This window comes from Prosopis cineraria, unplaced genomic scaffold (genome assembly GCF_029017545.1).
Source record: "Prosopis cineraria cultivar Desert tree isolate PC_DT_omini unplaced genomic scaffold, ASM2901754v1 PC3, whole genome shotgun sequence".
In the NCBI taxonomy this organism is placed as follows: Eukaryota; Viridiplantae; Streptophyta; class Magnoliopsida; order Fabales; family Fabaceae; genus Prosopis; species Prosopis cineraria.
In genome coordinates this window covers 936,576-951,458 of record NW_026555334.1, presented here as the reverse complement: position 1 = coordinate 951,458, position 14,883 = coordinate 936,576, and the positions used below count along the sequence as shown (strand labels likewise).

At 29.9% G+C, this 14,883-nt stretch overlaps 1 protein-coding gene across 1 annotated transcript; it reads left to right on the top strand.

Annotated features, from left to right (window-relative positions):
* Positions 1-9,357: 9,357 nt before the first annotated feature.
* Positions 9,358-12,851, top strand: LOC129304819 (ent-kaurenoic acid oxidase 1-like). Its single transcript, XM_054944628.1, has 7 exons — positions 9,358-9,569; positions 9,856-10,333; positions 10,882-11,145; positions 11,915-12,004; positions 12,106-12,184; positions 12,373-12,479; positions 12,726-12,851. The coding sequence occupies exons 1-7, from the start codon at positions 9,358-9,360 to the stop codon at positions 12,849-12,851; spliced, it is 1,356 nt and encodes a 451-aa protein (XP_054800603.1).
* Positions 12,852-14,883: the final 2,032 nt, after the last annotated feature.

Here is a 14,883-nt window from a genome sequence, read left to right as displayed (position 1 = left end):
ATCCTCACCAAAAGGAGGATGGGTCCTTTTCAAGTGAGCATACTCGTGAGGTTGCTTAGAAAATTGTAAACATATTTGTCATTTGTATATTAATTTTAAATATGAAATAATGCTTATTATTTGTTATTTGTATGTTAAGGATGAGCTTAAATAGAAGCAATCCAATAGATCATTTGTACTAGAGGGAAGGAATGACACCTTAACCATTGCTACAGGTAAAGGAGAGCATCCTAAATGAGTTAAGGGATTAAGATTAAGGGTGAGCATAAGAGATATATTTAAACCACCTTGTCAACACTATTCTTCAGGACTCATGAATAGGGGAGAGTTGAATGTCATGTTTTCTCAATCAAAGGCTGAGGCAAGGGCTTAGGTTGAAGCTATTCTTGAAGCCAAGCTGTAAGAGATGAAGGAAGAAATGATGATGATGATGATGATAATCTCAATCAAGGAGCTAAGTAGCCTACAAATCCATTCCTCTACTCGTCATCTGAGCACTACTAGGAGCAACATCGTTCCACTTCCTTCAAAGGATAACCTTGCTCTGGGGCATGAACTATTCTGCTTGTATATAGAGGATCTGGATAAATATTTAGTAGCACGCGGTTGCATCCACAAGGGGTCAAAATGCCTCTTCCAAGAAGTTCAAAAAGATGTTGTCGAGGTCACCGTTAAAGAGATGAAAATTGATGATGTTCCTATCCCATTCCTCACGGATGAGATCAAGATAGTAAAAGATGGTAATGGCACTTTTTGCTTAAGGTCAAAGGGACTTGTTGGATTGTCTCAAGATTTAGTAACAAATTTTATTAATTGTAATGAATTTTTTATATTTAATAATATTTTACTAACTTTTTGTTATTTAATAGGAAACCTCATCATCCCATAAAGTGGTTCAAAGGCCACAATTCTTCAAACTAAGTCCATGGGACCAATCTATAGTGATAACATATGGTGGATCATTTCCACCTAGGTGTTTTAAAGCAATTCATGATCTTGCTAATATAAACAACTATGAAATCTTTATTGAAAATGAGAATTTCTATTGGATTCTCATTGATACTGACCTTACCATAGCAAACATTCAAATTGGGATAATGTAAGTGTCTTCTTGTAAATTTAAATGAAATTAAACAATTCATCTTTTGAAACTAACTTGTTTTCATTTTCATAGGTTTTTGCCTCAATTGTTGGTTTCCTCAGATAAAGACAAACAATATAAATTTCTTTGCTTGCGTTACAGTAATGATAATGAGACCACCAAAGAGGTAAATGATGCATACATGAACTAAAGGGTCAGTGAAGGCAAAAAGGAGTGTTACTTTTTCATGTTTCTCAATTTGTAAGTAACTATGTTTGAATTTGTTAGTATAAAGGTATCAAATTTTGCCTAAATCACTTTATTTTTTGTAGTACATACTGACAATTGATAGTGTTTTTAATGAAGAGACATTCTATCATCTTTTTATACTCTTTACATCATAAACTTAATAGGGCAATGAAGAAGTCGTGCAAGCAATAAGTATGCTTAAGGAGTCTTATAATACATTTTTCTTTGTGATTAAGTTAATAAATATGTGATGTTGATGATAGGATTATAAGGATTAACCAATAAGTTTGGTTGGGTAAGGCCCCATGTGATATCAAGAATCCTATATAGATAACACTAAAGGTAATAAGTACTTCATTTTTTATTTTATGTAATTTTAATGATAGAGATTTTTTTTAGTATAATTATAACAATGTTGTGTTATTTTATAAAGCCATCGGCAACCTCCCTATTAACTTATGTGGCTTTTATACGTTAAGACATGTATACAATATCATCACATCCAGTTTGACTAAGTTCATTGATGAGGTAAATCTAATTTTAGTTGTTACCTTTTTTTTGTTTTCTTAGAATTGCTAATTTAATTCCTTCTTTCCTAATTTTTTTAGATGTTTAATGATCCATCTCTATTTTTAAATTCAAAGATCTATCAAATTAGAAAACAGTGGAGACTCTTCATGTTAGACCTTAATAATAATCATTCTTTGGAAGAGTGAGTTGTGTAGTTATACAAAATATTAATATATATAGTTGTGTGTAGGATTACTTATTAATTGACAATTTATGCTTTATTTGTTAGGAATTGTACATAATTTCAAACTTAGTTGATTTGAATAATATTTAGTTGTATTGGATTTTCCTTGGTTGCCTGGCTGCTGGATGTTTGGTTAATGTAAGTTTTAAATTGCAATCTATTATGGCTAGGGTAAATGAAAAAAAAACAAGAGTAAATTTTTTTTTTCAAAATGAACTATCTACACCTGTTATGACCATAACTAGTGTAGATATCATATCTGTAAGATTGGGAGGTGCAGTGAAAAATTAAAATTTAAAACCCAATCACGACCATGGATCGATCAAATTCATTTAAATTAAAGGGAATAGAGGAGTCACCTTTTAAATGTCAAACTTTTCTAGCTTCCTTTGGACTTTAGGAGTTGATAATGTAGATCTACTCCTTCTATCGGTATCCACATGAACAACATGCTAGTGCGCCTAATAACTAACATTTGTACATGTAGAAGCCTTAAAAGATTTGATCTTCTAGCCTCAGTTAGACACTTTCTCTTTCTAAGGTATTTTTGTGGCTCTAAAATTTTTTTGTCAAGACACTTTTAATTTAAAAGCTCATCCCTTCTCTATCTTATATAGATTATGGTCTTGGTCTTCCGTTATGAATTTTTGAAATCATAATTATTTTGAAAATTATATCTTGAGCTAGCAAAAATAAAATTTAATTTATCTCATAAATTAAATTTATGATATCATATCTTATTTAACTTTATCTTATAAATTTAAATTATAGAATTGATATGATATCTTCTTATATCTTATTAGTTATTAAATATAATCTATTATATAAAAATAAATTTAAAACTAACACAATATAATATATATCAAATACATATTCAAATATATATATATATATATATAAAATTCATTTACCTTGGATAAATCATTACATTTATTGAATCTAGATACATTTCTAATTTAATAAACTTAGACATTATAGCTTGAGTTAGGTTGTTTTGTGTGCGACTCTATAGGCCTATATGATGTTAGCTGTAGGCCAATAATGCTATTAGCCCACATATTATAAGTAGCCTGTAGCAAGACATTGTGACTATTTAATTTATACAAGGATCAATGATCTGATGTAACATTTCATATAACCGTATCACATCCCTTTTGTCACGCAATATTTCGATCAAGTGTGAGACATGAATTGTTATTCTCCTGTACCTAACCATTATTTTCTCGATCTTTAAGTGGACTGATGATAGCAATAGAAAAACCCTTTCCATTGCTGTCTGAACATACATTTTCTCAATCTTACTCATCGATGAGCTCAATAATATCTCTTAATTAATGCGAGGGACAAATTTTATCTTGACCACTCATATTCCTCTATATAAATATCACTAAATTCAATCATAATATTTATGATCACCTAATTAAAGGTGACTTTTGACTAGGTCAAAGTTTAGTAGTTATTATATAGGAATCCATGATGATCTCGGGTCAAAGAGCTTAGAAACATAGTAATATATGAGATAAGCTTATGACTTGTACCATATAACTTTCACGTAACGAGTCAATCCTATCCCTTGTACCCTTTCAAGTGTTTATGACTTTGATTTATATCGCTAAAATTAATCAAATTCATACTAGCCTTGTTTCATCTATGATCCCTCATAGATGACCGGCTAGGGACATTTAGGACAATCACTATAGTTTGTCCAAGGATATAATTATCATAGTGAACATGCAATTAATATAATAACAAAAGAGAAATTCACTAAATAAAAATATTTATAGTATAATGATTAGTTCTAAGGTATAATTTCCAACAATTAACTATATATAGTTACGTGTAGGATTACTTATTAATTTTGGAAGAGTGAGTTGTGTAGTTGTACAAAACATTAGCATATAGTTGCGTGTAAGATTACTTATTAGTTGATAATTTATGTTTTATATGTTAGAAATTGTACATAATTGCGGACTCATTTGATTTGAATAACATTTAGTTGTATTGGAATTTCCTTAGTTGTATGGTTGCTGGATATTTGGCTAATGCAGGTTTTAAATTATAGCCTATTGTGGCTAGGATAAATGAAAAAAAGCAAGAGTAATTTTTTTCAAAATGAACTATCTACACCGATTATGATCATAATCGATGTAGATATCTATGTCATCTAAACCAGTTATAGGTAATAATTGATGTAGATATCAATATTTGTTATAAAAAATAAAAATAAATTTTCTTATTAGTTATCTACATTGAGGTAGAGAATCAGTGTAGAATGTCTAATAACTACACTGATTGAAGAATCAGTGTAAATATTGTCAACATATCTAAACCAGTTGTTGAACTAGTGTAGATTTGTCTGTTTATACTAGTGCATGCTAAATTTTATTGTTGGTTTTATTCTTGAACTACCATGGTAAAGTTTTTTACATGGTGTTTAGTAGTAATGGATTTTTCACCCTCCAACTTGAAGATGTGGTTTTATAAACATAAATCATGTTAAATACAAACATTAGTATGCGGCAGTAATGGATAAAAAAATTAAAACAAATCATACTACAATGCTACAACATGACACTTCAAGATTTATTTTTAAATAAGTAAGGTAATGATATTTAGGATATGTTTGGTTTGGAGGGAGGAGAAGCCTAGCTCCTATTGATTTGGCAACCCTAAGGGAGATAAAACTTAGTATGTAAAAATGTAGGGGAGGAGAGGGAAATTTTTTTAAAACCTCCCCTCCCCTACAAACCCTCTCCTCCAAAATGGGGGATGAGGAGGGGAGGGGTATAATTTTATTATATTAGATTAATATATCCCAATTACAATATAATAATTTAAAAATATTCCTCTCTCTTTAATGCCATATGCCTCTCTATTCAAGTTGTGCTTCCTCCTCCTAACTTGTGCTGTCATTTTTGTTCCCTTCTTGTTATTTTATTTTTGCTAATATGCTATTTTTTCTCATGTTTTGTTATTTTTCTATTTTATAATAATAAACTTACTGCTTGCTCATACCTTTAATTTATAAACTTTGAATAAATTATTATCAAACATATTATTAGATATATATATATATATATATATATGACTATTGATAATTATATACTCCCTTCGTTAAAAAAATAAAGCATTTTTAACCGAATCTCACCCCCAATAAAGTGGTTACCTACTTTCAAACTAATCCTATCTTTTCATATTTACCCCTATTAAACACCTTATAATAAATATAAAGTCATTATTAATAAGGACACTTTTGAAAAAAAGATAATGATTACACATCAAAAAACTTAAAATACCTTATATTTTTTAACATTCAATTCCTCAAAGAATACCTAATATTTTTAAACAGAGGGAGTAGTATATACATATAATTATATATTAAAATATTCATAACTATATTTTGTTAGGAAAAAACAATTTTTATTTATATAAGGGTAAAGTTGTCTATATATATTTATTTTTCCTCCCCTCCCTTGTTGAACCAAATAAGGTATAATCCTCCCTTTCATTAAAACCCCTTCCTTCTCCTTCATTAAAATGCCTCCCCTCCTTTCCTTTCAAACCTAACAGACCTTATAAAACGTCAATTAAAAATAAAAAAAATTAATCATTTGATCATTATAATTTTGACTCAGTTGTAACTTAGTTTTTAAACTTTAACTAATTATAATTTAATCCTTAAAATTTTGACTCAATTGTAACTTAATCCCTAAACTTTAACTTTTTCAATTTAGTTCCTATAGTTCCAATCACTTAAATATTGATTCATATATCTTAAAAAATAAAATTATAAAATTATTTTAAAATTTAGTAATAATCTTTTATTTACTAAACCCTTTTAATATTTATAAATATTAAAATATTAAAAATTTTGAAATTATTTTAAAAATTTTATAAAGATTAAAAGGGTTTCGTAAATGAAATATTATTAGTAAATTTTAAAATAATTTTATAATTTTATTTTTTAAAATATAAAAATTAATATTTATATGATTGAAACTATAAGGATTGAATTATAAGAGGCAAAATTCAGGGATTGAGTTTTGATTCAAAATTTAGAGATTAAATTATAACTAAGTTAAAAATACAGAGATTAAATAATTAATTTTTCTTAAAAATATTGAGCAATAATGAAAACTAAAGAGCTCTTAAAATGGTTAATACCAAATTAAGATGTTTTTAAAGATCTGCAGTGTTGAAATATAAGAAAATACGTATTTATTGGGTTTCGAAATTTCAGTTGTGGTGAGATCCTGGCTTAGTATTAACCTTCTCATATGATCTTTATAAATATTAAAAGTGAGGGAATAAAGTTACAAAAATTTATATACTTTATTTATAATTTTTCTTAAAGTGAGAAAGTGCATGTACTTATCCTCACCGTAATATGGCTCAGCCGCTGGGTTCAAGAGTTGATTAGATCTAGATCATATACCTAGGCTAAACAAACATTAATAGATAAGTATTTACAATTTGTCCAAGAACAAAATTTCACGTGAGTTCTTATACAGATCCTACTCTCTCCAACTCTATATATAAAAATATTTTTTAAAAATTTATTTTGTCTCTAAATATAAAAAGTAATAATGATAGTTTTAAATAATTAAATAATTTTATCAATCTTAAAAAAATAAAATAAATTATTAATTATATGTTTTTCATACTAACATCATGATATTAATTATGATATTATTAAGAGTAAAATCAAAAAATTATTGTGTTTTTATGTAAGTTTAATTAAATAATAAATTTTTATTAATATATAAAATTTAGTTAAAAATATTTTATATATACCAACGGAGGGAGTTCATTGCATCCATTCGTGTGGGAACCTCATATTCTAACCGGTTACTGTGTCAGTCTTCCAGCCTCGATCCGGTCTTGTTCACCCCACCATCCATTCATCGTTGCGAAGAGGGTCAAGTATACGTGGAGCTTTGGAAAGTCATGCTATGGACACGTGTCGGTGTTTGAATTGAAGATGGCTTTATCATGGCTCTGCGTGACACTGTATGGAGCTAGAGCTCACGCTCATGAACCGAACCCATTTAACTTTTCAAGAAGAGGTCATTTTCCGTCTTTGGGATTTGAATTACATAGGCACCGTAAAGGAAAAGCAGTCTACTGTTTTGTTCAATAGCTGATTCTGCTTTGGAACCATGAACCCAATTCATGGCGGGTTTTGCATGCCGTTTTGTTCGCTTCTATATGCGTTCGAACCTCGAAAATCACACTGCACAGATTACACCGGTCATCACTAGCATGGGGGAGCATCATATGCACGACAAAACCTAAGCTGCCTATATTCTGCGGAGGCTAGCAATTTTTTTTTATTAGGTCAAAACTCAAAATTAACTTTATCTTAAAAAAAATTTTAGCTAAGGGTGAGGCATAATTATTAGTGAATTTAAAAAAATATCTGAAACTCTAATTCAAGTTAGAATGATTGAAGGGAAAATAATTTTAACAATAAAAAAATTAAAATATTCTTTAATTATTAATTTTGTTTAAAATGCAGAATCATTGGTTATTATTTTTTTTACTTCACTTATTAATTTTTAATATGAGTGAATGGTAAATTGTATGAATTAACCTGTCAATAATTATATAAATTTAATATCATTTGTTCAATCACAAGCAGCTATATCAGTTATTAAATTATTAACTTTACTTGTTAATTTACTAACATCAGTTATAAATTACTACCAGGTCATGTAATTTACAATTGATGTTAGTGAATTAATAAGTAAAGTTAGCAAATTAATAATTGATGTTGCTAGTTATCTGACGAACTGATATAATTTACAAATCGTATTGATAAATTAACAAGAAAAATAAAAAAATTAACAATTAATGATTTCGCAATTTAAACAAAATTAACAAGTTATCGGCATTTTTGTCTTTTCATGTTGAAATTATTTTCACTTCAACCCTCTTGAAATGAAGTGAAGTTTTATATTTTTTATGACCCTCTAGTAATTAAATCATATTCTTGGTCCTTAGTAAAAATGCTCCCTTTATCTTTTACATATACTCTCTCCATCCTTGTATAATTGAATTCTACATACCAATAAAAATTTATTATTTGATAGAAAAAGAAAACTAATTTTAGTTATATTTGTAAGGAACTTCACTATTTTCTACAATCATTTTTATTTTTATATTTTTATTAAATGATAGAAAAAATTATTAAAGATACTCCCTCCGTTTTTATATTTGTTAGAGAAACAGTCACTTTTAATTTTTTAGTATGAAAAATTATATATCTCAATAATCATTTATTATAGATTTTCTAAATTATTTTCATAATTTACATTAATGAAAAACAATTAATATATTCTTATATTGATTAGTACATGGTATTTTAGTTGTTGTGTATGAGATTGAGAATGCCTCGATTCAAGCTTGTGGCTAGACTTGTGAAAATGAAACACTTTCTCAGAGCTCCTAATCTAAGTTTGAGAGTGCATGTTTTTTTTTTTTTTGCAATAAGGGTCATTATTGTCTTTTGACAATTTCTTATTGACTATAAAATAAAAGTATTGCAAGTATTCGTTTCAAATATTATTCTTCACCAAACATACTTTTAAAACTTCAATCCCAACTCTAATTTCAATACTAATTTTAGTTTTAATTTCAATCTCAATCCCTTTAAATTGAGGTTTGCGTATCAAATAGGGCCAAAATCCCTCCCAAGCTATCTCTGTATACACAAAACATATGCTAGAATATGAAACTTTAAAGTGACCTAGGTAAAATGAAGAGAGACAAAGACATTATAATGCCTCCTACATATTTTTGATACATCAGTATGAATATGAAGATGAAGAATATAAGGGTATTTATTGTCTCTTCACATTTTTGGCTTCCTTTTCCCTGCTGAATTTGTTTATACCAAGATTTCATTCATTTTTCATCATACCAAACATACTTTTTTTTAAACATTTTTCAATTCCTTCAGTTTCAATTTTATTTATTCTTTCAATGATCTTGGAGGCCAAAACCAAAAAAACGAAAAAAAAAAAAAAAAGTATGCATGGCTTTCTCAGGGATATTCTGAAACTACTGACCACTCTCTCTCCTATTTCTTTTCTGTTCAGGTACCGTTTGAACCTGGAAATTAAAAGTGATCATGGCTCTGTCAGACTTTTTATTTTTGAAACCAGAAATTAACAAGAAGTTAAAACTTGTAATATAAATGGAGATGTTGGGGCATATAGCTAGACTAGATGAGACAGTGAAAGAAAGAAAGAAAGAGGAAGAAAGAGTAGGTATGGAGATGTGGGTGATGCTGGGGGCCTTATGTGTTGGAATTTCGGTCTTAAGATGGATTCTGAAAAATGTGAATCGCTGGATGTACGAGCCAAAGCATTGTCGCTTGCCTCCTGGAGATCTTGGTTGGCCTTTCCTTGGTAACATGTTCTCCTTCCTCTCTGCCTTCAAATCCACCGATCCTGATTCATTTGTTGATTCTCTTCTCTCCAGGTCATCCTCTCTCTCTGCCCCCGTCTCCCCACTAATATTACATGATAAAGCAAGTTTTTAGGTTAAGATATACTTTTAGTTAATTACTTACCACCAATCACTTAAGAAGCTATATATATGCCTTGTCTGTGTGGAATGAGTTTTCAAAGTGAGTTGATGAAATTAATGCATTTTGAGAAAGTGGATCATATATATATGTATATATATATAAAATCATTCATGCATGCATATTCATGGTGTTGATCTCTGTCTGCATGCATTAAATGGACAGAAATTACTATTGCAGATATGGAGATACGGGAATGTATAAGGCCATGATGTTTGGGGATCCAAGCGTGATCGTGACAACACCGGAAGGATGCCGCAAAGTATTAACCGACGACGAAAACTTCATCAATGGTTGGCCTCTTTCCACCGTGGAGCTCGTGGGAAGGAAGTCCTTCGTCATCATGCCTTATGAAGAACATAAGCGTCTCCGGCGCCTCACGGCGGCTTCGGTCAATGGCTTGGAAGCACTGAGCTTGTACTTGACATACATTGAAGAGAATGTGATAAGCTCATTGGAGAAGTGGACAACAATGGGAGAAATTGAGTTTCTAACTCAGGTCCGTAAGCTTACTTTTAGAGTCATTACTCATATTTTCCTTGGCGCAGCAAGTAACTCTGTTGTGGAAGCTTTGGAGAAAGAGTACACAACGCTTAATCATGGAATTAGATGCATGGCTATCAATATTCCTGGATTTGCATATCATTCATCCCTCAAGGTATGAGAGTGTGCGTGTGTGCACATGCATGAATTGAAATAATAGGCTGTTGCGTGTTAAATTCTTTATATTAAGTATGTTTAAGTACATTTTATTTCACTTAAAATAACTTAAGCTATTTGGTTAAACACATCTCAATAAACTTTATATTTATTAATGATCTATCTTTTAATTTTTTAATTTTTAAATGTGAGATTTCTTTTATTTTTAATAATGTCCCTGCATGTTTGTGTCTTTCTCTCTCTCACACAGTGTAGACGCATATACTTCTTCTAAATCTAAACAAGGCAAGGTAGCTGGAAACTTTGTGGGGGATTTTTTTTCCCCCATATGTATGTCCAATATGTATTTGCCTTCTTTTGATTTACTCATTGAGAAAAGAAGAAAAATTGGGATTCGATCAAACCGAGGAAAATTCAGGAAAATCTTAAAAACAATTATGTCTTGCGACTATAATTTAATTAATTTATACTAAATTTAAATAATTGTATAGGTGTATTTAAAATTAATGGTAGAGTCTGTTGTGAATTTATTATTGAAATTTTCAGGCCAGAAAAAAGCTAGTTGGAGTATTTCAAGCTGTGGTGGATGAGAGAAGAAAGCAAGAGAAGGAAGAGGGATTTAGAAAAACAAAAGACATGATGGATGCTCTGATGAATGTGGAAGATGGAAATGGAGGAAAATTAAGTGATGAGGAAATAATTGATATTATGTTGATGTACTTGAATGCTGGTCACGAATCCTCAGGACATATTTCCATGTGGGCCACAATTTTCTTACAAAATCACCCTGAATTTTTCCAAATGGCCAAGGTAAATCTATGAACTACATATGAAGCATATCTAGCATATCTATCAACTTACTTCCTTATATATATATATATATATATATATATCCATGCTTACACTAAATCAATACATCGACGAATATTAAATATATATATATATATATATATATGAGCTAAATATACAAAACTCTCATTAACTTGGAGATAGTTGGACAGAAATTTTCCGTATTTAAAAGCTTAAAATTAAGCTTTCTATCCTTTTAATTTTGTTATCGTAGACTCATCTATTATTATTTTTTAATTATCTTAATAATAAAAGTTGTCATGTCATATTAAAAAAGATGAGTAGTAGATTATGTGGCATTCAATGCTAATAATAACAAAAAATATGTATAAAATATTTATAAAGTTATGATTAGTTAGCTTGCACTAGATATATGCCACGTAAGCTACTACTAGTCTTTTTTAGTATGACATAATAACTCTTGTAAATAAGATAGCTAAAAAATAATCATAAGGGAGTTTCTAATGAAAAAAAAAAAAAGTCAAGAAAGTTAATTTTAAACTTTTAAAGATGAAAGATGTTTTGTACAACTGTTTTAAAATTTAAAAGAGTTTTGTATAATTTAACGTATATAATATATATATATATATATAATATTAAAATCTATTAGCTAGCATGACCATGAAAAATGCGGCTAACTCAAACTCTATACAATATGCACAGGATAGGTAAATAGATTATTACTACGCATAATCTCAGTAAAATTTGGAACATGTGTAACATTGAGCAGGCTGAACATGAAGAAATCGTCAAGAAAAGGCCACCAACACAGACGAGGTTGTCCATGAAGGAGGTTCGACAGATGGATTTTACTTCAAAGGTACACGTGTACGAGTCTGTCTGTTTTGATGATCTCTATTATTCAATAACTAAACTGCATTAATAAGACCATCTTCTCGTGTTTTGTGTAAGCATATATAGGTTATTGATGAAACATTGCGTTTAATTACATTCTCTTTCACGGTGTTTCGAGAGGCAAAACGCGACGTCAATCTCAACGGTCAGTGTTACTACGTACTATATATTTTCTTAGCTTTCTTTTAATTAATTGCTTGCTCTCGTTTTCTAATGATGTTCTTCATAAGTATATTTGTGTTGGAAATTTCTGAAACACCACACACACACTGTTATGAGGGTACTTGAAGTTTAACTTAACAATATCTTAATGGTTTGATTTGGTTGGTATAGGTTATACCATTCCTAAAGGTTGGAAAGTTCTCACCTGGTTCAGGAGTGTTCATTTTGATCCTGCAATATACCCTAATCCAATGGAATTTTATCCTCTACGCTGGAATGTAAGTTTCGTAACTTTTCATTATTGTTCTTCTTTGTAAATTACAAGCATATGTTTACAATCTCTATGTTAAAAAATATCAAAATATTCTCACTTTCACAGAAAGAAAAATCAAAATATTATATATATTTAGGTCGACGATCTTTTCACTTTGAAAGTGTACTCTCAAATATTTTACCAGATATATCCAGAATTGAATGCATATAAATAGAAGATCTAATTAGTGAAATGATTTTTGCTGATGTAGAATTTCACACCCAAGGCTGGAGAGTTCCTTCCATTTGGAGCAGGAAGCAGAATGTGTCCTGGAAATGATCTCGCCAAATTGGAAATCACAGTCTTTCTTCACCACTTTCTTTTAAATTATCAGTGAGTCCTCCTTCACAAGTTTTCCACTTTTCATCTTTAACCTTCTTTTGTTTTTTTAATCTATCCATTGAAATTATTTCCTTCCGCTGGTGTTTGTTTCTTTAACTATTTTTCTATATTTAGAAGTGCATGGCATTTAGGACTTGGTTTCATTGTGTTTTTTTTAAATGTTATTAAGACAATTTCGTAGAATAATTTTTTTAGAAAATGTTCTGGAAAAAATGAAAAAAAAAATCTCTTTGATTAATTATTTCACAAGTCATATGTAAAGTGATGAAATAAGTAGTGAAAAAAATATTTATTTTTTAAATATAATTCTCATTAATGAAAATGAATTTGATGTTTCTGCCTTTGCTCTTGTTTTACGTAACAAAATATCAAAAAGATGTTTTGGCTTTTCAGTTTTCAGAATAACTTCTAACTTTTTTTGTTTGTTTTTCATAATAGATAACAATACACGTATATTAAAATAGGTTTTCTTTTTTTCTTTTTATGTTTCAGAATAAAAAACTATTCTGGAAATAGGTAAATCAAACATGATATTTAATTTTCCCATCTCAGCTTTGCTTCTAGCTAGATAGAGGCTACAGTCATTGTACAAAAGAAACTAAAATTAGTGCTAAACTTGAAGCATTCGATGTAACAAGGTTTTTTTTTTTTTTTTTTGGCCACAGACTTGAACAGCGTAATCCTAAATGTCCGGTGAGATTCTTGCCACACACGAGGCCTATGGACAATTGCCTGGCAAGAGTCAAGAAAGTTTCAACCTAGCTTGTAATTAATTAAACTTGGTCTTTAATTTGTGGGGTTAATTACGTTGCTTCTCGTGCTAAAGTGTCGAGTGTGCTTTTCTTTAATTTTTAATAAAAATGTATGGTCTTCATGTACTCTCAAACAGGTCATCTATATGTTCTGAGACACCAATATCTCATATATCCTTCTTGAAGGAAATTATAAACAAATAATAATCTGAAAAATAGAGTTGGGCGAGAGTCGTCTTACTAGATCCAAGTATCTGTTATAAAATCAACCTGACTACTCATGCTAGATGAAACTACTTAAATTCTTTCTTAAATACACAACAGAAGCATTGAAGAGAGAGAGAAGAATGAATGTTGAGATGTGATAATCACTCTTAGGTATGTTTTCTCTTTAGCCACCCACAACTATTCATAACGTAGGAAGGTGCCATATAAAACAAGAAATTCCAATTATCATAATTCGTCTTATAATGGAGAGAATTAATGCGGTGAAATACTGGACAATAAAGTGTTTTTTTCATGTATTCTCAAATGGTCATCATATGTTCTTTTAAACACAACACGAACCTAAGCCATAATTTCATCCTTGAGAAAATCGCAAATTGGTTGCTCGAGCTCATGTAGTGTCTCCCTAATCTTAGCAATCAGCTCATCATGAACCTCAGCTCTATATATCATGCGTGCTGGTGGAGTTGCATGTGAAGATGGTTCGAAGTATTATACGAGACCAACCCCTTTTTCTACCCCTCAAACACGCCTGGGGTGATCTTGCCTTTCAATAGCTGCGGTCAAAATGCCTATCCTTCCAATTAGAGTGAAACCACCTTGGGAAGTTTGCTTCTGTAATAAATCTTGTAACATACAAGTAATAAGTAATTAACAATTTATTTCTTAGAAGGCATCATATATATAATCATGATTAAATATAATGAGTTTCAATGCTTACAATCCTTTCAACAACAGCAACAACCTCTGTAGCTTTCTCCATTTGCTTCATTTATGCATTCATAATTTTCTGTATAATTTTTTATATCCCCCATGAAACAACAAATGGGGATATAGAATTTAATTTCTGTATTCCAACGATATGTGTTTTACGAACAGCAAAAATGAGGGAGCCAACAGGCACGAATTTGAAAAGGGCAACGTGTCTACATCAGTTTGATATAAAACCTACGTAGATTCAGTGACATTTGAACTCTATGTTAGTTTCTGCTTAAACTAACTTAGAACTATTCATTAAAGTATTTATGTGTCTGCAACTACCTATTTGGT